This window comes from Adelges cooleyi, unplaced genomic scaffold (assembly GCF_023614345.1).
Source record: "Adelges cooleyi isolate 19-005CV unplaced genomic scaffold, UGA_ACOO_1.1 ACOO_flye_CR_arks_rails_tigmint_CR_PRNA_574, whole genome shotgun sequence".
In the NCBI taxonomy this organism is placed as follows: Eukaryota; Metazoa; Arthropoda; class Insecta; order Hemiptera; family Adelgidae; genus Adelges; species Adelges cooleyi.
Window position 1 is genome coordinate 11,468,189 of NW_026096268.1, and position 25,284 is coordinate 11,493,472.

Below are 25,284 nucleotides of genomic sequence, written 5' to 3' on the forward strand. Positions count from 1 at the left end.
AAAGTCTCATTGCAATTCTTTAGACTGTATTGGAAAACGTTTACTTTTCGGTTTACGGGACTGCCAATCGATTAGATTAGATGTTTATTAGTCAAAACTATCATTTAGTCATTATCGACCAAGTTCGTGTCCAGACAGAACAGAAGAACGAGAAACAAGATAAATTAGAATATACACTTCGCACCTCAGGCGGGTTTTTTTTTGGAGGTGGGGGGGGGGATATACTCCATTGTATTATTTTCAATTTTTTTGCAATATGATCTATAATAGAAGAGAAAGCGGTCGAGTAGTAATTGTGTTATAGTGTGAACTGTGCAAAAAAAAACATGTACCTTCTCGGATTTGCGTTAAATTTAATAAAGAATGCTTTCTGTCAGGGTCGATGTATCGTTTTAGTATGTTTGATGTGAAAATAACAGCTTAATCGCGTGATCGATGATGATTATGATAGTAATTAAATCATTCTTATGCGTATGCGGAAAAGTGACAAGATAGGAAAAAAAATTTGGTTCGCTGGCAGTAGACAGGTCTGGCGGGTTGCCAGAGCTTTCCAAGAGCTCTTGAGTGAGCCGCCGCAAGCCCTGTGTATTATGCTGACAGTAGAAAAATAAACCACATTATAAACTGACATTTTGAAAATAACCAAACGATTTATATGTATTTCCCCTACGTCCGTCCCTAATATCGTTGGATAGTTAATAGAAGTGTCCACTGAAATGTCAAAAATCAACGATATCATCTTAATTCTCAGTTATGGATTAAAAAAAGACTATATCCATAGCATAGTGCACAGGTGTGATGACTGTATTTTTTTTTTTTTAGAAATTTAGTTATGTATAGCAATAGGCACTTAACATCATCATACACGTTTTGTACAAATATTTGAGTTTCCAATTTGTATTGCTAAGTCAGTATCTTGTCGTTTCTATACATTAAAAAAAAAAAAGGAATCTATGACGCATGTGTGACATCCAATCGATCTAGATATCACAGGTTATCTAAATATCAACAAAACAATTAACTAATGAGTTACTATTTAGGTTTAATGATTTTGATTGTAACAAACTAAATATAAGCATATTGCTGGCCCGTGTATTAATTTCTTAACTAATAATAAATTGGACGATAAACTGAATTGGTATTTTCGTATCAAGCCCGCCCACAAAGAATGAGTTCAATGGGTGCAAATAATTATGAATTGTATTATATACCACACTAAATTAATATCTATCTACCGCCGTATTTCATGATTACTATTTTTGTAAAATTAAATCATACTAAAAAATACTCAACGTTAACATGGTATTACATTGTATAAGTTGTATTCGACTATAATTATGACAATATACTATTGAGCTGGCTCTTTAATTATTTGCCCCGAACAAATTATGTATTGTTCCATGTACCTATTTAGCGCCAAAGGAAGCTAAATGTAATGTATGAATATACAATTATTTAGCAAAAATAATCTCAGTGAATTATTTTTTATTCCCTGTGAGAGGAGCTATATAAAAATTACACGCGAATGCATGTAATAATACAGTATACACACATCAATACATATATGTTAAGCGTTCGGATACATCAATAAGTAATTTTTAAATTTAGAGGTAGGTTTAAAAATAGATAATGCGTTGAATCATTTAACTTGAGATTTATCTGATTGTTAAAAGCTAACTCCAAGTGTAGAGTTCAGTGGTGTTTGTTAATATATTGCCTTTCCCCCAGGCTTTCTTATTATCTTTTTATAACTTTTTATTTTTTTGATAATAGATTACAATATTTATAAAACTTAATAACTTGGTTTTGAAAAATGTTATTTTTTGCATATTAAAGTAGTGTTTTTGGTTATATGCTAAATACATAAAGTATCAGGGACCTATTGTGCGTTTTACAGAATGCACCATTATGTAGGTTATAGATGGCACGCTTACTGTTTGTCGACTACTACGGGGTTTTTTTTTTATCCTTTTAAGTATGTCCGTAGTATGCAAGTACTCGTCGATGAAAACAAAGTACACTTTTTAAAAAATAATGCACTACGTGTAAAAACGGGAGAGACGACGGTGTATATTATAATATTGCCTCGTCGATGGATGATTGCCGCGTCCGCCAACCCCTTAATTGTTTTCGCGGTCGCTTCCCTCGGGGTTTTTTTCCCCTAAAGATCCGGCCGTGTCCTTTTAATAAACAAAAAATTAAAAAAAAACGTATTATACCGGTAGTTATTATACTGCCGTCCGGTTACCATTGCCGCCGCTCTCGGTCGTTCCCTCTCCTTAGTGTTGGCGCTCCGCCGTCGCCTCCGTGGCTCTTATAATAATCGTCGGCGGTATCGGTCCAGTCAACCGCGTGGCTTGCGTGCGAATGAACGTCCGGGGCGGCTTATCGTCGTTTTGCTTTACTCGTTATCGAAAATAGTAAATACAAAAAAATAATAATAATATTGTTATTATTCTATTTAAACGTTTCAAACGCATAAAAAAAAAAATCGTGCGTCGGTATAAATTACGCGTACGACGACTAGTGGTCAGCAAAACGACGTCGATCGCCTAAGTAGTGCGCGAATCCTTAGATCTCTCCTCGAGATCCTCGGCGTCCGAGGGACCGTCGATCGTTTAAATATATAATTTTTTTTTTACCTTCAAAGACAACAACGACCGCAGCAGCAGCTTGTCGTCGACTACCAGGTTAGAAGAAATACAATTAATTTTTTTTTTTTTATGCGATTCGAAATATCAGCTCGATTTTTGGCAACATTTTTTAATGGGCTTCCCGTGTTAAGAGACTGCGAAAAACGGTCTTACAGTAATAAATCAATAAATTGTATAACTTATTATCGCAGAAGTAAAAAAAAAAAAAAGCTCAGCATTTCCAATTTTTCCTCTCATTTCTTTATCTTAAATTATTATTATTTTTTTTTGCGTGTCTCGTCATCATAATCGTTATGTATTTATGCGTGTGTCATAGCGCACCAAACACACCTCCACGGATTGAACCGGCAACGTTTGAAAATAATATAAGGTCGGTCATATTATGTTGTGTGTGCGCTGTGCTCAAAGTACGTGGGTCGAATTCGAAAATCGTACGCACAAATTTCTATACTCTTTAAGATTGCGTTAACCACGTGTGGTTAAAATATTTAATAACATTAAAATGATTGTACTATTTTTTTTTTCGATTAACTCAATAACGTGTTCTGTTTTGTAGGTAAGGGGTATTAAATATCATTATTAGGTTGTAGAGTTGTAGTAATCATGAACGGACACGAGACCGCGACGTTTTGACGCACGGTGACGTCAGGGTAGACCACCGACCCCTGATAGATCCCCTGCAATATATAGGTACAATGTATACGAAATAGCGTGCCACGTTTTTTTTCCCATTAAAAACCGTTCCGAGGAGTCGTATAAAAACAACAAAATGTACATTATAACAAAACAGTTAAAAATAATAGGGAAATCGTCGGCGCGAGGGTGGATTTAAGCGGGAGTATAATATATATATATATATATATATACATACAGGGTGATATCCGTTAAAAAACTATGAGTAAAGCCCCTTATTTTCATGAAAAATAACTCGATGTGAGACCGGACAGTTGGCAAAAGAAAACACGAGCCTACAATTAAATAAAAAAAAAATGGGACGATTTCTTGGTTTAAACCCAGCAAATGTTTGATATTCAACCAAAACTACAGTTTTTATTGGGCTTATATGTACATTAGAAAAATCCCAAGTGTTTGCACATCTAGTAGTAGACAAGGAACGACATACTATTTGTTTATTTTATATAATTGTTCAAAATTGATTACTGTGCAGTCATAATTATTATTTTTTTTTATTAAGTTATTCTATTGTAAAATATGAAATGTTGTTTTAAAAAACCAAAAGTTAAACATGTCAGTAAAACTAAAATTTAAGAATGATACATTTTTTTATAAATTATTAAAAAATATAACCGCTTTGTGTCAGTTTATCTTGTTTTTAACACTTAACAATACATTGCAATCTTAGCGAAATTGACTGGATCTTAGTTTGACTATCTCTACGTATAGCGTTTAACTTACTTACAAAGGATTCATAACGAATACTTTACCAATAATTCATAAGCACTGAAATTTTGTTACAAATGTTAAACGTTGCCCAAGTATAACCTTTAAAGTTTTAAAAGTCAGGAAAAATAAACAGTTGCTTGATTAATTAATAACTGGAAAATATTTGTTTTAAATACTACTATATTTATAAAAAAAAAAATAACGATTATGAATCTCTAATCGAATATAAATAGTTCAACAATTGTTTTGTGTCTAATACAAAGTTATAAAAATATATCGCTGTCCATTTTACCAAATGCTTCTGCTAAATATTTGTCATGAATTTTTTTTTACCTAAGCCCTCATGCGCAATCAGAAGAAAGTTTATCACTATTACATTGACTTAGATTAGTCTAACAATGCTTTGCAGTTTAAAATTGAGTTTTATATTGTTGTTGTTGTTTTTTTTTAATGATATCAATAAAACTAGTGACAAAAAAGTCTATGTATTTTGGCTGTATTCGACCACCTGTGACAACGGTATTTTTTCTAAAAACCATGTACTGTTTTTCAAGTTCAACCCTTTCGAAGAACATAATTTTATATTTTATAGTTTATAGGTAACCTCGATTGAGTGCACACCCATAGACAAACCCTAATACGCGGTTTCTTTGCGTAACAGCTTGGCATTACGATGAGACAACACATAGCTATACTAACACTTTTACTTCCTCCCTCCTTCCTGATCGCACAAAAAACGTCATTTTATGGACGGCGCACAAATGTAGTCGTCCGTGATAGCTCACCGCGTTGATATCTACAGGTCGATAATTAATTACATGTATTTAATATATAATAATTATTTTATATACGGACACAATACAACCGAGAGTCTCAATTACATCAGGGCAACCGCTACCGCCGCCCGTATTAGGGCCACGACCGAGGAGGTCAACTAAAACTAATCCGACCTGTTTCTCGCGTTTATTTATAAATCACATCTCGGTATAAGTGTATATTTTTTTATAATTTTTTTTTTTTTTATATATTATATTATATATATTATACACAAAACATATGTAATATTATTGTTGTACACACGTTCCGCCCGGTCGTTACCGTGCTCTTCCACAACAACTTCTGCTAGGTACCACTACTACTACTACTACTACTATTACTATTACTACTAGTAGTAACACTATATTTTACTATACTACTCGCCATTATGGATGCATACTTGCTGGCTTAGCGCTTCCTGTTTGTAAATATTGCGCACCCCGCATTATTACATACGGTTATCATTTTTTTTTCCTGGTTCAAAAATCTCTCTTGTACATTTTTAGAGTCACGTCAGGTCGTGTAGGTATACTTGCTGCCTACCTGTTTTTTTTTCGTTTCATTACGTGACATCATTATTGTTTTTTGTTTTGTATTTTTTGTCCGTCCGTCTTCGAATAATATTGTTATTGTTGCGTTTGTTTTGTCGTGAATGATATAAAAATTTTAATTGCCGTTTTCGCGTTTTCAGTCCAACAACGACCGCCGAATTCGAAGAGACGACACCAGTGATTTTCAACGGAACCAAGCATCTCAACCCAAAGCTACAAAATGGCACAACTAGTCTTAAACATTATCGACAGTTACCATGATATAATGGACAACAAGAGCGGTAAGTTATTATAGTTTTTGTCGTATACATAATGTTAAAAAAAAAAAATGGTCACCGGAGTCAAGACGGACATAACCGCATGTGTATCTTGATTCCGGTCTCTTTGTTAATAATAATGTAAAAAAATATTGAGCACATTAACATTAAATACGTAAAAGCAGGGCCGGCCTGGGGGCTAGTGTGCTTAGGCAAAGTGGGCTATGGATAGGAAATATGCCAGCTCTCCCTCATTTGCCAATGGATGGTAAAAAGATCTGTTGAGTGTTGGTAAAAGAGATTAAGATATATTTTAATATCCTACTATAAATTTAGATTACGAAAATATTATAATTCAAAACTTTGCCGAACGCTGTAGCTTTTATAAAGTACAGATTTTATTTTTTTAATTAATTAAAAACTTTTTTACACTAACCACTATTTTTGGGTTATGGATAATTTCGGATCAGTAATATTCGACCATCGAATATACACATATTATAATAATTTTTCCACTACCAAACAAAAATTAACAATATAATTTGAGCGATATAAACTGTATAAACTATAATCTACCATTTCTAGGGTAAAGTGGAGTAGTTGTAAACAAATTAGGCAAGGTCAGATACGTTAGGAAGTAGATTACGTCATCTCTTCTATTTCATATACATAGTTGAGGTACTTGAACTATAGCACTAATAATAAACCCTGCTAAAAAAAAAATGCGTTTATTTATTATATTATTAACATACTTTGTTCGCAGTATCGATATTTTCCAAGTTAAATAATTTGTAAATTTGATGACGCCAATAAAAAGAAAACAATCAGTTTTAAGTGTTTTAAATAAAAATAAAATACTCGGCCGTGAAAGGACGTTTACTGATTAAGAATTATAATAAGCATATTAACTTTCGATTTTCTACTTCAGCTAAGTATGTTTGGACACATTTGAATTGTTAAAATAATATAAAGTTTAAATTCTATACTCGAGAGCCGAAACTTAATAATTCGAAACAACAAAGGTTGTTAACTTTAATATGAAAATTCATCGTAAATTACATTTTTTTGGAAAACGAATAAAGATACTTTTTAGTTTGGAGGAGATACCCTATTTTTCTTATGATTAAGGAAAGAGATCTTATTTAAATTGCTTAAGATATTTCTCTTATGCGAATTTCAATGTTTTTAACACGTTTATTCTTATTTAAAACTTCAAAATCTAATTTTTGCCTTTATCGTTTTTTGGTTCTGGATTACAGTATTATTCCTTATAGAATTTTATGCCGTTTTTCATCGTTATTCTCGACTAACGGCAACACTTTAAAACAAACTTAATTTGAAAGTAAAACGATTTACAAACTCCTAAACTCGTGTATAATATTATTTATTGTATTTTTTTATTTTTACATTATTTTCAGCTGTTGCATTTTTGAATTGGGGCGTTTGTTGTTGTCATATTTTTTTCTTATTCCGTTTATATTTATAATATTATATTAAAGCGTGTGCGTGTGAGATCGTCGGATGTTATGTAAAAATCGCCTATTACTATTACGTTAATCTCAGCTTACCCACACTCGGTAAATGGGAAACGTCTGGCTGCAATATCAGGAAAAGAAATGTTTTTTTTTGCGCTGCCGGGGAAAGGTGTAGATTAGTATTTTGTAGAACGTTAAATAATAATATTATAATAAATTTCTTCGGACCGCCTCCATCTGAGCTATAGATTTATTATAGGTACTCGAATATATAGCTAACGAGGTCTAGCGACAGAGCTGTTGCTCTTGAATAGTTAATTGATGATCGTTAAATGGTTGCTCAGGTACACGTGTACAGTATTTAAGTAGTGTTCATTTTATTAGGTTATGGTGTATAGTTTTGCTTTGCCTATGTCGATTATAGCACCTATTTCATCTCGGCGCGTGCGTGGTATTTCATGACAAATGTTATTAAAAAAAAAAACTGAGATTTTCTCGCTGCTAGATATTATCTATTGTATAACAAATAATAATCCATAACATTTAATTTATACATTTTATTGGAATTTGAGAACGGAAATTGGACACGGGCCAAACAGCTGATTTTATAATAAGCCATTGAACAATAATGCTCATTTAATCTTTTTTTATTCGGCTACTTCCCTTTTTATTAATAATTTTAAAAAACTAAATCAAATTTTTAATACTAAAATAACTTATAAAATAATAACCGTAATTGTATTGTCATCAAGTTTTCAGCAATAAACGAATTATGCAGAGTTTACATAATATTGGCACCTCCTATTATTATAATACATTTTTATATAATATAATACATTAGTACACTCTTATTATAGATAATCATAAAACAAAACTTGTAAATTCTGATATAAATAATAAGAGGTAGCTTCTAAAATGTCTTAGTTTATAACAGGTTAGGGTCTATGTGTGTACGTTTACCGTATCGAATTCGATATACCTACCCCTGATTTGCTGTCTAGTTTATACCTGCAAAAAACTTTGTTTTAAATTTCCCAGTATCCATCTAACTATGCACAGTATCACAGAATACCTTTTGCAAAAGTAGTGTTTACCTTCAGACCTATAATATGTGGAAGACCCGTTGCCTCATGCCTGTTATTCGTGTGTTATGTTATCGTTGTAATCGAGTGTTTTGTTGCTGGCGTGCAGAGTAGTAAGTTCCTCTGTGTAAAAGTTTTTAACTTTCGCGCTTCATCGAACGCCTGTCGTGGTTGGTATTTAATATAATATACACGTATAGATGGGTAGCTATGTATAAGTATATCTGTATATGCAGTTTCAATCAGAGATAGTTTACTTCGGTAGAAAGTGTACAACGTTCCGTGAATATCGTTTCTGGTTAGCACAGCTCCTGCTGTTATCGCTGGCATTCTGGTTATTCAGTTGTGCCTGTGTTTGTCTGTGTTTGTTTCTTTGCTGTATTATACACCGTCTCAAATATTTTATCACTTAGTCTCTTGTTCCTGTACTTTCCCCCTCGATCATCGCTCGTATCTTGCTGCTTTCCCCCTTTTCGTTTTAAACGGCTGAGCCAAAGTCGTGTAGTCATGATACGCTCGTGTTAAGGGTATGTAAACAGCGTCGGGCTGTCCCTAAAAGATCCACAAATAAAAACAGCAAATATAACAAAGTATAACAACACTTAACTGCAAATTTTCGAGATTTGAACAAAAATTTAAAATACAGAATTATCGATTAAAATATAATATTATATAAAGGAAATATTGTCGGTATTGTGTGGGCAATACAGTACAGTAAGATTGCAAAAAAGAATGAAATAAATAAAACAAAATTCATGTACATAATTTCTCAGTTGGGGATATTATCAAAACGGAAATCAAAGTTTAATACACTATTAGCATATTAATGTATACGATTCAGAGGACCGAAGTAACTATACTTTTGGGTGTGGCTTTTAATTAAAAACGTTTCACTCTTCAATGCACTCGGCATCCTGGACAATCAATCATGTAATTCGCAGAAATTAATAAACAATATTTTCGGACTTTCAACGGTTAGCTAAAGGCACTAAACTTCAACGAGCAACTGGTGTTTAAATTCTATTTCCTCATATATTTATCAATAATTATCTATGTACGTATATTATAATAAAAACATTAAAAAAAAAAAACATAATTCTGCATCACACATTGTAGCTGATATTTTATTTATTAATAATGTTTGTAAAATTTACTTTAATTCTACTAAAAAAATCTACTTCGATTATAAAATTCTAAAAACAACAAATTTATTGTTATTAGACAACATACTATTGTTGTCTTGTTAAAAATAGTGGGTGTGATGACTTCACGGTTTATCACAAGTTAACATTCTAGTTTTATGTCTATGTCGTTTTGCGAATTCTAGATACTATAGTGGTTAAATGATGCGGTCGACGAAAAACCACAGTTAAAAAATACACAGTAAAATATCAACTTATCGAGCCTCTATAATATGTTATTAATATTAACGCGACATTAATAATTATTGTTATTGTATGTGGATGACCAATTATTCGTAATGACGTGTAAAATATTTATCAAATCGATAGTTTTCAATTTATACATTCTTTAGGTATTCAATTCATTTTATACTACCGGTTTTGATTTAAACGATGTATTGTATGTTATTTCATCGCCTGAAAAATATTATATTACTATACAAATATTAAGGGCATAAAATATCGGCTTACCGGTATTGAAATCGAATTACGGTGGTTTTAATTCAATTAGTTTTCATAGAAGTTGAAACTTAGATTATTATTCGTCTATTCCGTTGTTATCTAGTTACCTGTATGGTCCACTGTGGTTAAATAAGTTTGATAGATGAGAGCAAGTTCTTATCAAGCGTTCTCCGCTGTTTTCAATTAAAAACGGATTCCTAAACATAATTAAGGATGAATTTAAACAATGTCTACTTCGCATATGGCGTCTAGTTAAATGGCTTGATTATGAAAGGCACAGTTGCGAAATTTTAGCGTTGTTCATTTAAAGGTGTAAACTGTTATTGTTATTATAATAGCGAACCGATAATAAAAATGAAAACCGCGCTCGTTCGTCTTTCAATATACATAATATTAAAATAATAACATGTTCCTGTTATTAAATTAGTGTTTCTAATATCATGTGTATAATATAATATACTATACCGCAGTAATATGTCGCCGCTTCTATTGTCAATGACGTTTGTTATTGATCGACGACGGTGGAATTCGCAAATTCGGTCGTCTCTTGCCGAGGCCATTGCCTATTACTATTATGTATATTGGATTATTAGACCTGACCGGCAATATTGTACAATACATATTAAAGTCTATCTGCACGGACGACTACGTTTATCGAAATGACCGCAAGGTCTTCGCGCTAAGTCGTTTCAAGTCGGTAATACGGTTTTGCCAAGCAATTCGTCGTTTCCTTCGATACCGCCCGGTAAGATATAATGCAATGTTTAAAATACAATATAATGGGCTTTGCCGAACGACATTATTTGGGCGGCTTGTTTTCTTTGTGATGGCTTGCCAAAAGCATTAACGGTGACGATACACCCGGAGTAGTCGTTTAATGTATACAGAAAAGTCCAATTATATATATATATATATACTTAGATATAAAAATACTGACAGAGGAGGAGGGAGATCATATTTCGCCGGTTCTTGTTATTATTATATGTTATTTATATAAAGTCTTGGTTTTTGACGACCGGATCGATACACGGCCATGGGGGCCGACAAGCTCAGGTCGGTCGCAAGTTTTATTAATGATGATCCGGTCTGAGTGAATCAAACAGATTGTTTGCAGTGTCTTCTATACTGTGCTGTAAATATAATATGTCAACCGGCAACATTGTTATGCACTTTTGATGTCGCGGTATGACGTACCTAGTTCGACTGTACGGACTTTGAATAACTTAAACGCGACGGTATTGTTTGTTGCTTTGTACATTTTTTTTCTGTTTTTTCTTGCCGTGCATGTAGTGCGTTCAAAATGCGTAAACAGTTATGTATACAAATCAGAAATAACTAGAACTTATGCTTGACAGCGCTAATTTTGAAAACTATTTCTTTCAACCCTTAATCGGACGCGAAATAATATTTACGCTATAGATAGCTATATTTTCGGTTTTAGTTTTTTGTTCAAAATTGTGTATTGTATTGCACTTATATTGTTAAGCTAGGCCGTTTAAAAAAAAAGTATTTGATTGATTGAAACAAATATTGTATTAATTAATTCACAAAATCATTGTTTCGTTTTGGAGAAAACCTGGATTTTTTTTTACATAAAAAAGCCCAAGTCAGTTAGGATTTTGGGTAAACTTAAATGCTATAAAGCTTATAATTTTGGCTAAGTGACAATAACACGTCTTGCTGGGTTTAAACCAAAATAACCTGCTGGTTTCTTTGGGTTTTTTTTTTGTCAACTCTGTATCTAATAGCTAGGTATTTGTTTGTATTCGACGTGGTTAAAAGCAATCCGTTACAATCGGTTTGTAGTCGCTTTGCTTTATAAAAGTCGAGGTAAAGCTGCGGCGGGGCCGAGTGATTGATAAACATTGTTGTGGATAATAACGTGGTAAAGCTTTTAAGTTTCGGTTTTATTTCTGTTTTTACTTAATTCTCTTAATAGCCAGCTCGCGTTGTTTATCAAAACGTTTCGGTCGAGCGATCGTTACATTTATGTAAGGCGAGATTAAGAGAAAACACTACTTCTGCCGCCATTAATCAATTGACAAATAGCACGCCCATTGTATTCGTCTTAGGTTCAAGTACACTACGCGAATTTTTATAATGATAATAATAATAATAATAGAGCATGCTAGTTTGTCGCAAGAACCCAAGGTGTACGCAAGAGCTATACGATTTGTGTTAAATACTCTACACAATATACAGGAATGGTAGTTAATCACTTTTCTCAGTTTTATATATAGTCACTATACGTTATTTCGTTCACTTGTTATTTAGATTTTTATTTAACGAGTCATTTATAAACGGTGTAAGCATTGTTCAGTCACTTTTCCGGCTCTTAATTGCCACCCCATCTACTATTTCCACTCGACTAGTTGATTACTTTAATTAATTTAGGTTTAATTATTTTAATTTCAATAGACCGGGTAAATCAAACTTATTTAAAATGGACGTTGTAGTACCTCCAGGTCTAGGTGTAATCTTATAGTTGACAGGAAATATAATATTTTTAGCCTAATTATTACATTAATGTTTATCGCTATTTCATTGCTCACCAGATAATATCCGATCTAGTTGAAATTATTTGTAAAAGCGACGGTTGTGTTAATTATGTATGCCATGTTGTAATTTACGTTTTTTCCTATGACGTGTAACTTGTTTGAATTTGTATTATTTTTTTTTTTTAACCGATCATACTTAATAAATAACCGGAACTTTCGAGTGTCACGAATTTGAACCTTCGTGTTTGTCTTTGTGTGTGAAAAATAAGTTAAGTACAAAGTTGACACCGCGCGCCGCCTCTGTCGCCTGTACTTAATATAATTGCATAAACAATTAGTTTGCCTTCCTGTAAAAACACATTATGCAGTAAAGCTCTCGGTTTATGTTAACGATTAGGTTGTTAATTAAAAAAAAAAAAACTTGTGAACTCTAGAAGAAATAATTTGTTTAATGTATTCCCTCCGAAACGTTCGATTACATTAATGAAAATGTTTATTTATGTTTCAACGTCTACTCTGACGTTTTTAATCAGTGTGACATACGTCACAATGTGCACACGAATAATACTATCGAGAGAGAGGTGTTATTGATACATAAAAACGGGACTCTGCAGAGTTGGCCGTAATAGTTTTTTTTATAGAAAAATAACAGGCCCAACCCAAATAGGTTTGTCGTGTATTCATTAACTCTAAAAAAAACAATTTTTTTGACAACGTTTGTTGGGCTTAAACAAAAAAAAAAAAATTAGCCGGGTTACCACTTGCACACCTACGCCAAGTCAAGTAGGTAAAACAATATTAAATATTAATAATAATCATAATAAGTGATGACGCTGCCAGGGTTCGTGCCTTCGAACTTAACAAGTCAATGTCTATTTAAAAACTATTGGTGGGGGGGGGCACGTTGTACATGCAATGTAATATTTATATGTAATGCATTGTGTCAATACGTAGTAATATTATAGCATACATCAATCAGACAGTATAATATGATATCTTTTTAAATCTATTTCCATTTTCTGTAAACGTTGGCCAACGGTTAAAATCGATGCCATGTGTGTGCGGCCCTGCAAAATGTAATGTGTGTTTTGCGTTAACTGTCAGAATATCGTTCAAATCGACATGAAAAAAAAATAATATGATATTATATATTTTAATATTATTATTATTAAGTCGACGGTATCCGTTGGAAAGCAATGGCTTAACATGTTAACTGCTGTTTAACAGCACTACGAGTAGATACTAAAATATAACCACAAGAAAAACACTTAAAGTTGTCTAGTGGTAACGAGATGTACTCGCATCAGGACTTGGCCGTTTAAATCGAAAGTAGAATGATTAGTCGCCGAGGAGTTAAGCGAGACAGTTTTATAGTTAATGGTTCAGTCCCCTCTACAGCACATGAGCAGATAATACAGATAAATGCGTTTCAGTAGTAGAGTTACGGTTTTGTGAACCGCAATTGAAGAAAAATGTTCGTTTGCATTTTAAAGTAATGAAAATAAACTTTGGACCTACGCAGGATTGGAAAGTGGCAAAAAGTCATTGACAGAGTTAGTAAAATTACGGGGTAGGATTTTTTTTGTTCAGTTTAATTCTGGCAAATGTTCGGTATCCAACTACTGGCTTTACCAATTCCGAAGCGTCAGCTTTTTAAGCTGGGTCAAAAGTAAGGGGACTGAGTGAGCCTCCCCCCCCCACCTAATTTAACGTGTGCCAGATAATATTGTATATTTGTAATATAAAAATTATATTATCACTATACTATGTCGCAACTGTGTTTTTAAATTCATTACTTATGAGTGTGTTTTGTTGCCAGACCCCAGAGTGAACGGCTGGCCCATGTTATACAGCCCGTTCCCGACGCTGTTCATATGCCTGTTTTACGCGTACTTCGCCAAGGTGCTCGGACCCAGACTGATGGAGAACCGAAAACCGTTTCAGATGAGAAAAATCCTCATAGTGTACAACGCCATACAGACCGCGTTCAGCGCTTGGATATTCTACGAGGTGAGCGCAACCGGTGAATTTATCGTCACGGCAATGTTATAATTACCATCGGTGTACGATGATAATTATATATTGTATTACATCATTATTATTATTTGTCACGTGTGCAGCCCACAATACCCCGATATAGTCATTTTGCAGCGCTCGTTTGAAGGGGGGGAGGGGAGGGGCAATATGCGAAACAGACTCAAAATCGTCTGACTGGAATTCGTTATTGGCACAACACGGTAATATTATTTTTTATCGTCATCGTCGTCGTCGTCGCCATCATCGCATGATCAATATTCTAAGAACGATATAATAATACACACGAAGAACGCCGCCGCACGTTATGGCGTTTCCGCGTTCGATTTCCTCTTTTCGAAACTCCTTGAAACCTGTCTCCCACTCTATCCGCCTGAAATCTAAGTGGCTAAAAAATAAAATCTATACCCAAAAAGTATGGGTGTATTTATGCATATCCAAAAAAATAAACATTATGACGGCTATGAAACGGATGGCAAGTTTTTCTATACCAGTACCAGTTATTATAACGACTAAAATTGTATTATTTATGAGCTTAACAACTATTCGGTACTGCCGCCCCGTCTTCCACCATTGTATGTATACTTACTTCAGCGGTGTTGGACCGTTTAATCAAAATTAAATCATCGTCTGGTTAGGGTTTATATACAGTGTTATTGTCTTGGGGAGAACGACCGTGACCTTTGAGCGCCGTTGCGGTTGATCGCTCATCTCTTATGAAAACCGAAAGTGTACGATACCGATATTGTTGTCGCCGTTAAAAAAAAACCAAAAGAATTCGGCTGGAGTGTTATCCGACGTGTCTCCATGATAACCATTCACAAAACACACACACTCGGCTCTCAGCGGGTCAGTTTTCTTACCGAGTGGTGGGGTAAATGGGTCATGCCCAAACAAACCTTTCCCCTAATTACCGCGTGGCTCTGGTGAGTTTTTGAAACAAAAGCAACTAGCGTTCTCAAAATTAAGCATTAAGGAAAAAACTACAAAAGTAGTTGGAAGCTGATCAGTTGTAAAAGACGAGAAGGCGTCATTGAATAAAAAGACTTCAGGAAAAGCAAAACGAATTTCGAAAGAATAGAAATAAATTTAAAAAATTAACTAGTTAAGTTGCTAAGAAAGATTAGGACCCTAGTATAGAGGCAGAGGTACAGATAGGTGAACAGAAAAAGTAGTCTTGTGTGTGTATAATTCGGAAACGAAGAAGGATAACCTGTCTCATCTTTCACTTGTAAGCTCTCGTCAAACGGATGGATACAGAGATACAGAGGCACGTGGAATGGGTAATGAAAATATGCCGGCAAAGGGGAGGAAGAAGAAAAAGTTTTGGGTATTTTTTTTTTTTTTTTGAAAAGTCTTTTAGTTTTGATCTGTTTGCAACAAAGCCAACGCATCCATCTTAAATTTGAAACAGGGAATGTTATCGATTGGCATCTTTGGGTTCTTGGATATTTTATTTTATGAGATTTTCAACAAGGACTATAGGAGACATTTGCGGGCTTGAAAAATTCAATTAAAAATCCAGTTCTTAATTCGTATAACTCACTGTATTCATTAGTTGATGGGAATTACGGAATTTTGGTTTTTGATACTCTCTTTTGCCGCTAACTGGTCGACTGCAGTGAGGTAATGAACAGTAAAAAAAAAAAAGCCACCCATGGGGTTTATTTTATAGACTTAAATAAGCGGCAGTGACCTGACCTCAGCGTGACACTACTTGCACTTTTGTTATTGTTATTATACTTAGTTTTTTGTTGTCAATATTGCGCACTATCGACGAGGACACTCGGACCATTATCCGTACACTTGTAGAAACTTGTTTCTATCTTTTAACTTGAATTTTGTCGTCCGGACTTAAGTGAACATATTTTTATAATTTACGCAGCGACAAAATAGGAATATCTAGAATCGTTCTGACTTACAAAATCACCTTGAATCAATTTCCGTTTTCCCAACCTGTTTTGAGTTTTTTTCATTTTAATTTCAGCACTTGCAAACTTGTGTGTTTTTCTTTAATCCGGGTTTAAGAATTGTTAAAAAAAAAAAAAAATACTTTAAGCGTTTCCCTAACTTTGTTCATAATATTTTAAACAGTAATTAAAATTCGATTATAAATCCAGAAAACTTAAGCTTCTTGACTTACTGGTTCTTTATCATATTATTATACCCGACCGAGATGTGTCGAGGCGAAACCAGTCTCTCTCTCTCTCTAGAACGTCGTTAGTGTGTTGATAACATGATATGGCACAACTTAGCATCAACATTACATGACTAGTATAGATTCTCACGTTTAGCTCGGTCATTATTGTATTATTTTTATTATATTTTACACGGGTTATATAGTTTTTCTCCGGTCCAAGTGTGCTTTCCGGTTTCCCGACAAGGTTAAACGTCGTGTACGCGCACATTATCCAAATCGAAACATTATAATTATAATATCCACTACACATAATATATTATCGTTAGATGAACAAAAACATTTATGAAAACAACGGGAGACACGTTTATGTATATATTATTTATATTTTCCATAATAACAGTATTTTATAATATTATGTTTGCGATTGAACACAACGTCAATAACGTTGGTACAGTTTTGGTCGGCCAAGACAACATGCAAGAATCAAACTACCAACGCGTTTTAACTTCTATTTTTATCCGACTTAAATCTCTTTTTTTAATTATTGTTAATGTTATTATTTAATTGTTGTTTACTTTTTTTAACTCCCAAGCGTCGTCCTTCTTCTAGCAATTACACATAGCCGCTCACTGTACTGTGATTATATTATTTTTATAAATGCTGTTATTGCAAAATGTACAACTAATGTTACTACCGGAACTCCGGTTACTATATTTTTTTTTAAAGCGTTAAAATTTGACTACTGTGACGTGTACAAACTGACTTTGTGTAGAAAAGTTCGGTTAGCTTTTGAATAGATCATCTAATATTCAAGCTTTTGTCGTGAGGCCAAATTAAATCAATACTGTGTGCTGCTGTAGACGGCAAAATTGTCGTAGTTAAATAATTTAGGTCAATCGCGAGTTGGACAAAAATAAAAAATTACATATTGTTTTTGGTAAATTCAATGTAATGGTTTATTGTGTAAAAAAAAAAAAATATAACAACAGTAGGGTTAATCCACTAATGATAAATTACTTAACCTTTTTCAGCGAAGCAAAGGAAACAAAAACAATAAATTTACCGATATGACATTGGCCGATGTTATTTTAGATTGATCAGTCGAATTTATTTCTGATTTAATTTCCTTTTTTTATTTTTTTGGTTCCATTTAACGGCTGTTTACATAATAATGCACGAGTATATAATTTTAAATTTAAATGTATTAATAAATCGTCATTTAACATGGATATTTTAATAAATCATACCTGTACAAAAGTTGTAGTATGTTCAGCGGGAGTACGTTTTTAATTTGGAATGACCTTTTGGTCGTTTTTGGGAAATATCCAGCAGATACGATAATATTCGCATATTACCTATATGATCATTTGTTACGCGTACGATTAAAATACTTTCACACATTATTGGCTTGCGAATCAAAATGTTAAATTCATCTTTCGTCGCTTAGAGGTTTTTTTCCCCAACCCGTTGCCGAGTTGATCGCAAGAAAGTGACGACGTATATATCGGCCTTCGTGACGTTACGCAATGCAAACAGATGTTGTTGGCAAGTCTACACTTGCATACTTACACAGTAAAACCAAAATTGAACGCCAACGACGGTGTTGGACGGTTAAAGTGTTTTCTGGACAATTTTCACTCTTTTTTTTTTTTCCACGCCACACTTCCTTACAATATCGTGCTTAGGTGTAGATATAAAGTTGGCTGAAACACAGAGTTATCTAATATTTTTTTATTCAAGTTAACTAAACTTTTTCCGGATTTAAAAAATAGAACCGTCCAGTGCGCAAAACAGTTTGGTTAGCGCACTCGTACCTGCATATTACAGTATTATTATAATGTGTTCAACAACGTAATCGTCTAAACAATACTCTAATCGAGAGACAATAGCCAATATTGGGATGCAACAATATAGTGACTAACATGCGTGAAATCGTCGGGTATTTGGCAGAGTTTGCTGGAGCGTATTTGCTCGGCCCTACTCCTCTTCTCCACAATAATCATTATAGGTATATAACATTATTATGGCTATGCCTATACCTTGGGCATTGTGTATAAAGGCATACCGGTTGGCGACCGGTGTCTGACATTGTTGTGTTTTATATTAGATGCATTATTCGCACATTATAGTGATTAGTAATCAATCGCACGCGCGTGACCCAAATACACGTAGTCTATGTGTGTCTTCGTGTATAATATTGTCATTGAATTATTGTAGGAGCAACCGTTTTTGGGGGGGGGAGGGGGGAATTTTTGCCTCGGACTATCTAGTAGACATTGGCGGGATTGCGGGAACCTGGACAAGAATCCTTAATATTCATATAGCATAGCCCTCGAGTAAGGTCACCTCAGAATTCTAGTGAGAGTTTTTAAGAGTATGAACTTCTCTCGAGCTGTTTCCCGCCGATGTCTGACAATGAAAACCAGACCGACCTATCTCTGTTGCTGGCCGATATAGTCTATAAAAGTACCATTAAATACTATTTAATTACAATCAATCCATGCACGGTATGTAGTCAAAGTCTATTTGTCGTTCACAGGGTGGAAGGGGCACACGATGCGTTTGCTCGTTATCGAAGATCTCTGTTTTTTTTTTATGCTTGCCAACCGCCTAGTGATTTTATAACAATATTTATACTTAATGTAAATTGTATTATTACAATACTGGTGTTATTATCATTATTGTCGCCGGACAAACGCACGATAAAATGTGTGCGGTGGTTCAACGATTTCGATTAGTCTTGCCTTGGGCCGGCCTTGACTAGGTTTTCCCTCGGTTTTTTACTCTGGGGAATAATAATAATAATACACAAATAGTATAAGAAACGACTGTGTGTATATTACTTAGATTATAATATGTGGCTTGGACGAGAAGTTGAAACAAAGAAGGCCGCGCGCGTGACGCCAGACAAATTCAAAACTGTCGCCGTCGTCGACAGATAGGTCCAACAATAATAATAATAATAATAATTATAATGATGATGATAATAACGATTAATGCGTTTAATACCCCAAAGCGCGCGTTTGTGTGTAAAATATATATTCATATTTAATTTGAAAATAATGTTTTTGCAGTACATGATGAGCGGATGGGGAGGTTCGTACAGTCTGAAATGCCAACCTGTCGACTACTCCAACAGCCCGATGGCCTTGCGGGTGAGTTATTCGATTATTATTATTTTCAATACTGTGTGTGGTTATAAAGACATTTTAATAATACATTATTAATCCGTTGTAGATGGCTCGCACGTGTTGGTGGTACTACATTTCCAAGTTCACCGAATTCTTCGACACGGTAAGCGCAGTATTTATAAAATATCCTAGGCCCGCAATCTGACCATCTCTCTCTATTTTACACCGAGTTGTTGTGCACCTGTAGTGGGCAAAAGACTATATATTATGGAATGGAATGGGAAAATTTTCCAATTTGCCAAAAGTGCTGTGGTTGTAATTATATAAGTATGATTATACAGGGTGTCCCAAAAATAATGGTGGGGTTTCAAACGCAGTCATTCGAAACTTGACGACTCCCTCTTTCATTCAAGCCCTACCGGAGCGCTGTAGGTCCAATATTTTACAACCTACAGCCGTGTTTGAAACCCCACCATTCTTTTTGAGACACCCTGTATTATGAACCGCGTCATACCGTTTGTGATCGGGGAATGGGATGCACGCGTACGGGATTCCGGCGGCGTTTGACGGGAGAAAAGTGTGACGTTGGAAATAAATTGCCAGACGTATATGTGTATGCGTACGTGCTTACCAAGGGCACACGCCGGACCCTAAAGGAGAAGCGGCACCGGGGGGGGGGGGAAAGGAGAGAAATGACTGAGAGGATAACGAGGTGGAAAATATCGATCGGCTCCGCGGTCGGGTTTTCGTGTACGCTTTAGAAGGAATTTTTTATTTTATTTTCTAATCCATTGCCGCCGCCAAAGACTTGCGATTTCTGATAATTTTTTTTTTTTCGTACAATTACAGTTGTTCTTCATTCTGAGAAAAAAGAACCAACAGGTGTCCACTTTGCACGTCATCCACCACGGATGCATGCCCATGAGCGTTTGGATGGGAATGAAATTCGCACCGGGTGAGCAGTGCAGCAATTCCCATATGGTGTTGTTGCCCACACGGAAAACCGGCACCGGTTTCTTGTGTTTTCATACTTTCTTTGTATTTTACTTAATACTCGGTGTTTTTTTGCAGGCGGTCATAGTACTTTCTTCGCGTTGCTCAACACTTTCGTGCACATAGTCATGTACTTCTACTACATGGTGTCGGCGATGGGACCACAATACCAAAAATACATTTGGTGGAAAAAGTACCTCACCTCGTTCCAGATGGTGAGTAGTCGAACCTCTCCCTCCCCGTCCTTCCCCTCGTCTAAGCCGCCGCACTAAACTCATTGCCGTCTCCGTTTTCTTTTGTGTCTTGCTACAGCTGCAATTCGTGTGCATCTTCATCCACCAGTTCCAGCTGTTGTTCATCGAGTGCAACTACCCGAAGAGCTTCATGATCTGGATCGGCCTGCACGGCGTCATGTTCTTGTTCCTGTTCTCAGACTTCTACAAATCCAAGTACACCAAGGACGGCAAACCGAGATCATCCAACGAAGGAGCTTGCATGGTGAGTAGCACGACGACGGCATTCGTCTTTGGTATTTGCCTTATTTTTGTTTGGCCACTTAAGTACATAATATAAGGTGTCTATCTGATGAGTAAGTTCTACCGAAAAAGTAGCTTCCCGAAAGCAACTGTCTTTTATTTTAAACTTCTCAAATAAATATCAGTGCAAGTACAGCACTAGTTTGAGTTGGTCTAGTATAAAATTCCATCTTCCATCTTCTCCATTAACTTAATTAAGTTTTAATCAAATAACTCTAAACTGGACTTGATTACTTTTTCTTTTTCCGACGCGAAGCTAACAGGTCGGTCATATTAGTATTGGTTTTAGAATGAGCGTGTTTTTTTTATTTGTATGCAATGTTATACTCGAGAAACTTTTTTTTTTTTTTATATTAACTTGAACTAGTTTTTACACAAAATTAAAGTTCAGTGGGTTATGTAATATTTGTCTGTGTCAATATGTACTCTATCCGCCGTCCGGGTCGTGTGTGTTATACCACAATTGGTTTTTCGTTTCATATATGTATTATATTGTATTTCTCTTGCAGAGTTTCCGCCCGGCAAACAATACATATATTACTCGCACGAGATTTTTTCTCCCTTTCGAAAGGCAGGGACAATAGACTTTTCCATTAAGTCCGTTATTTGTAAAAATCTGTCTTTCCCCCCCCCACCCCTTTTAAAAGACTATTTGTTTTCCGTTACGTGCTCGGCAAGGTTAGGTCACGGCAGTCGCCAAGTAGTCGCTTTGAGAATATATATAAATCATAAACTTTTAAGTCGAATATAAGTCGTCTCTAGGTTAACGCACCGGTGAGGTGGTTAAGCGACAGTTGGGTGGTATTTTGTTTAATATGTTTCATCGTCGTGTCCTTATCGTGTCCAAGCCGATTCTGTGTGCGAAAAATTAGCGAAATCTTAATCCGAACAAAACAAACACCTCGACAGTGTCTTGGAATCGCGTTAATGGGTTTTTAAATGTCCGATAAAATCGCTACGTTACCCCGGATGTTGATGATGGCGCGTGTATGTTGAATATATTAATTATTATTGTATCGTAGTGGTCTATAGTTGCTTTGGGAATTTTATCGCTAACACTACGTGTGTTACATAATAATATGCGTGTGCCCTCGGATGTATCGTCACTCGGTGCTGACGTGTATTCGGTTAGGTTAGGTTAGGTTAAACTCAACCTAACCGGAATTAAGCGTGTGTGTCGCATAAATGTTAAAAAAAAAAAAATGTAAATAATTATGTGCCAATATGTGACAATAATATGTCGTCTTATAATGAAAACACTACTATATTGCATCATATTATGTTTCAATTGAGAAAAACACTTTAATATCCTTTTCCGTGAAACACTAACCCGGGAAAAACCACCCCGAGTAAGGCGAAGAGAGTTGTTTATTTTGTTTGGACGGACGAGTAAGATTTTGTCTCTACTTTGCTGTTTTTTTTTTCTTCTTTTCTTAGCAAGTTTGATTTAAAATAATAACTAAACGCGACCCTTTTCGCGAAACGCCCGATTGTTCGTCATTTTTTTTTTTTTTTTTTATGGAAAATACAATATTTTTTTTACATATATATAAACAAAGAGCTTGGATCGCAAAAACAACTCCGGTTATTGAAATTAGTCTTTATGCAGGTTAGGTTTCCGGGAAACAAAAAAAAAAAGTGTCTTATAACAACTTAAAATTCCGGTTTGCCATACCCGTTTAACTTGTGCGAATGCGACAAGGGGAATACCTAATCATAATAATAATAATAATACTATGCAAAAACGTCAACAGAGTCATAAAAAACGTACACGAGAAGAAGAAAAAAAGCGTCACACGCGACCAAACTGATCTTATTTGTTTTCATCAAATTGTAGCCAACCGTTGAGATGGTTTTTTTTTCCATTTCACTATATTGACTTACTGGTTATACCTACTTCTTATGCTTGTTTTTTTTTTGCCATTCATTAGCCAGTCGAGAACTCAAACAACTACAGCAAGTGTTCGTCCAACGAGCACGACAACGTGGTGTACTATTCGAACGGCATCAACAACGGCTTCAAGACGACCGAAGACGCCAAGACCAAGTAGTTAGGGAAAAACCGCCCCCCCACCCACACACACACACAAACAATCGAGTTATACAAAAAAAAAAAAAAACGTTCCTAAACTATATTGGAAATGGACAAAGCCCGGGCGACTCAATCAGCAAAAACAAGCAAGCACATTAGATGATAATAATAAATGTTAAACAATAATATATATATATGTATATGTATATATTATATTAAAAAAAAAGAAATATAATATATAGTATTTTATGTAAAAATCCGTTCGGAAGAAATGTTTGAAAACAAACGAAAAAAAAAAAACAAAAATTAAACTTTCAACTTTACTATAATATTACAATATATAATATTATAATGTCAATTCGCATATTATAGTAATATGTACATATTATATGTCTTCTCCCGAAATTCGACAAATTTTTTAGTTTAAGAATAAAAAAAAAATAGAAATCAATTTTCTACACACATCCACCGAACAATATTTGTTATATATTAACCTATATATATATATATATATATATGTATTTTTTTTTTTTTTCATAATAATTATTATTATATAAAAACCGTGTGTGCGACGACGCTTGATTATCTATTATTATTAATAACAGGTATTAAAATTATTATTATTTATATTCTTTTCGTGTTTCGAAACGTTTTTTAGGGGATGGGTTTTAGGTCCGTCGATACTTTTTTTTCTTCTATCAATTTTATATTAATTATATTACCTCTATTCAATGTGGGCGCACCTGTTTATCGTTTCTCTTCGATAAAATTTGGGGGAAAAAATGTTATTGGTGCCCGTCCCGGTGAAATTTGTTCTTGTTTTTTTTTTTTATACTCTTCTTTTCTCTATAACGATACACGAACGTTGTCGTCGGTTTTGAAACAATAATTTAACGATATAATAAATTATATAAAAAAAAATCCCAAAAAAAAGAAAAACAATTTGCTACGTTAAAATTGCGGAACGCAGATTTTCAGTTTTTTTTCATCGTTTTGTCGCTTTAAAGGATTTTTTTTTTTTTTTTAGTACAATAATACAGTACAAAAATATATTTGAAAAAAAAAAATTAAAAATTGTAATTAACAGTACGATGATATTACCGTATGTTTTGTTTTTGTATAATAACTAACTATTGTAATAAACGCTAATAATTATTATTATACATATTATATTTTATATTTTATACGTTGTAGATAAATTACTGAGCGTCTTTTTTTTTTTTTTTTATGTTACCTTTTTGCGTAAGTTATGTTAAACGATTTTTTTTTTTTTAATTTTACTTGTCTCGTGTATTTATATTATATAATATAGTAAAGGAAAATAAGGAAAAAAAAATACTTTAGGACTCGATGCTGCCTTAGTGTGAACGATATATAGATTTTTAAGAATGCGAGGCCATTGTACTTTTCTGAATCGGCTGTTTCTTTATTATTATTAATATATAAATATTTGTGTTTTTTTTTATATATATACATATAATCGTCTATATATGTATATATGTATATTATATATGCAATTTAGTCATTACCTTTTTTCTTTTTTTTTTTTTATGGCTATTAAAAATGGTGTAAAAACCGCTGAAGATTTTATGTGTTTTAATCTTTTTAACTTTTATACATAACATAACATACTATACAAGTGTATTTATTTAATGTGAAAGTAAAAAAAAAATGTAAATCAAAAAAAAAAATTGTTATTTTGCAAAAACATAGTACTTTTGAAAAATTGATGCACTTTTTTATTTTTTTTTTTTATGGTAATTACCAATTTATTATTGCGAACCGTTTATCAATATATCGAGATTGGAATTTTCAATCCGTACCGGATAGCACTAGGCAACTCTATACACAACAGTCTGACCTCGAGGAGCAAAAAAAATAAATAAATAATAAAATAATTGGATACCACATTTTGTGTACACTATTACTGTCCGTCCGTTTTGTAACGCGTTATTAAGGTTTAATTAAGGTGCATGCCAATAATTAACGCCATTATAATTTAATAAATATATATACATATATATACATGCTACCTAAA

At 34.0% G+C, this 25,284-nt stretch overlaps 1 protein-coding gene across 1 annotated transcript; it reads left to right on the forward strand.

Moving 5' to 3' along the window:
- Positions 1-2,341: 2,341 nt before the first annotated feature.
- On the forward strand, positions 2,342-24,271 carry LOC126842891 (elongation of very long chain fatty acids protein AAEL008004-like). The gene is made up of 9 exons (XM_050580106.1): positions 2,342-2,690; positions 5,566-5,706; positions 14,200-14,390; positions 19,629-19,709; positions 19,792-19,848; positions 20,535-20,640; positions 20,757-20,893; positions 20,991-21,176; positions 23,146-24,271. The coding sequence occupies exons 2-9, from the start codon at positions 5,646-5,648 to the stop codon at positions 23,263-23,265; spliced, it is 939 nt and encodes a 312-aa protein (XP_050436063.1). The 5' UTR covers positions 2,342-2,690; positions 5,566-5,645; the 3' UTR covers positions 23,266-24,271.
- Positions 24,272-25,284: the final 1,013 nt, after the last annotated feature.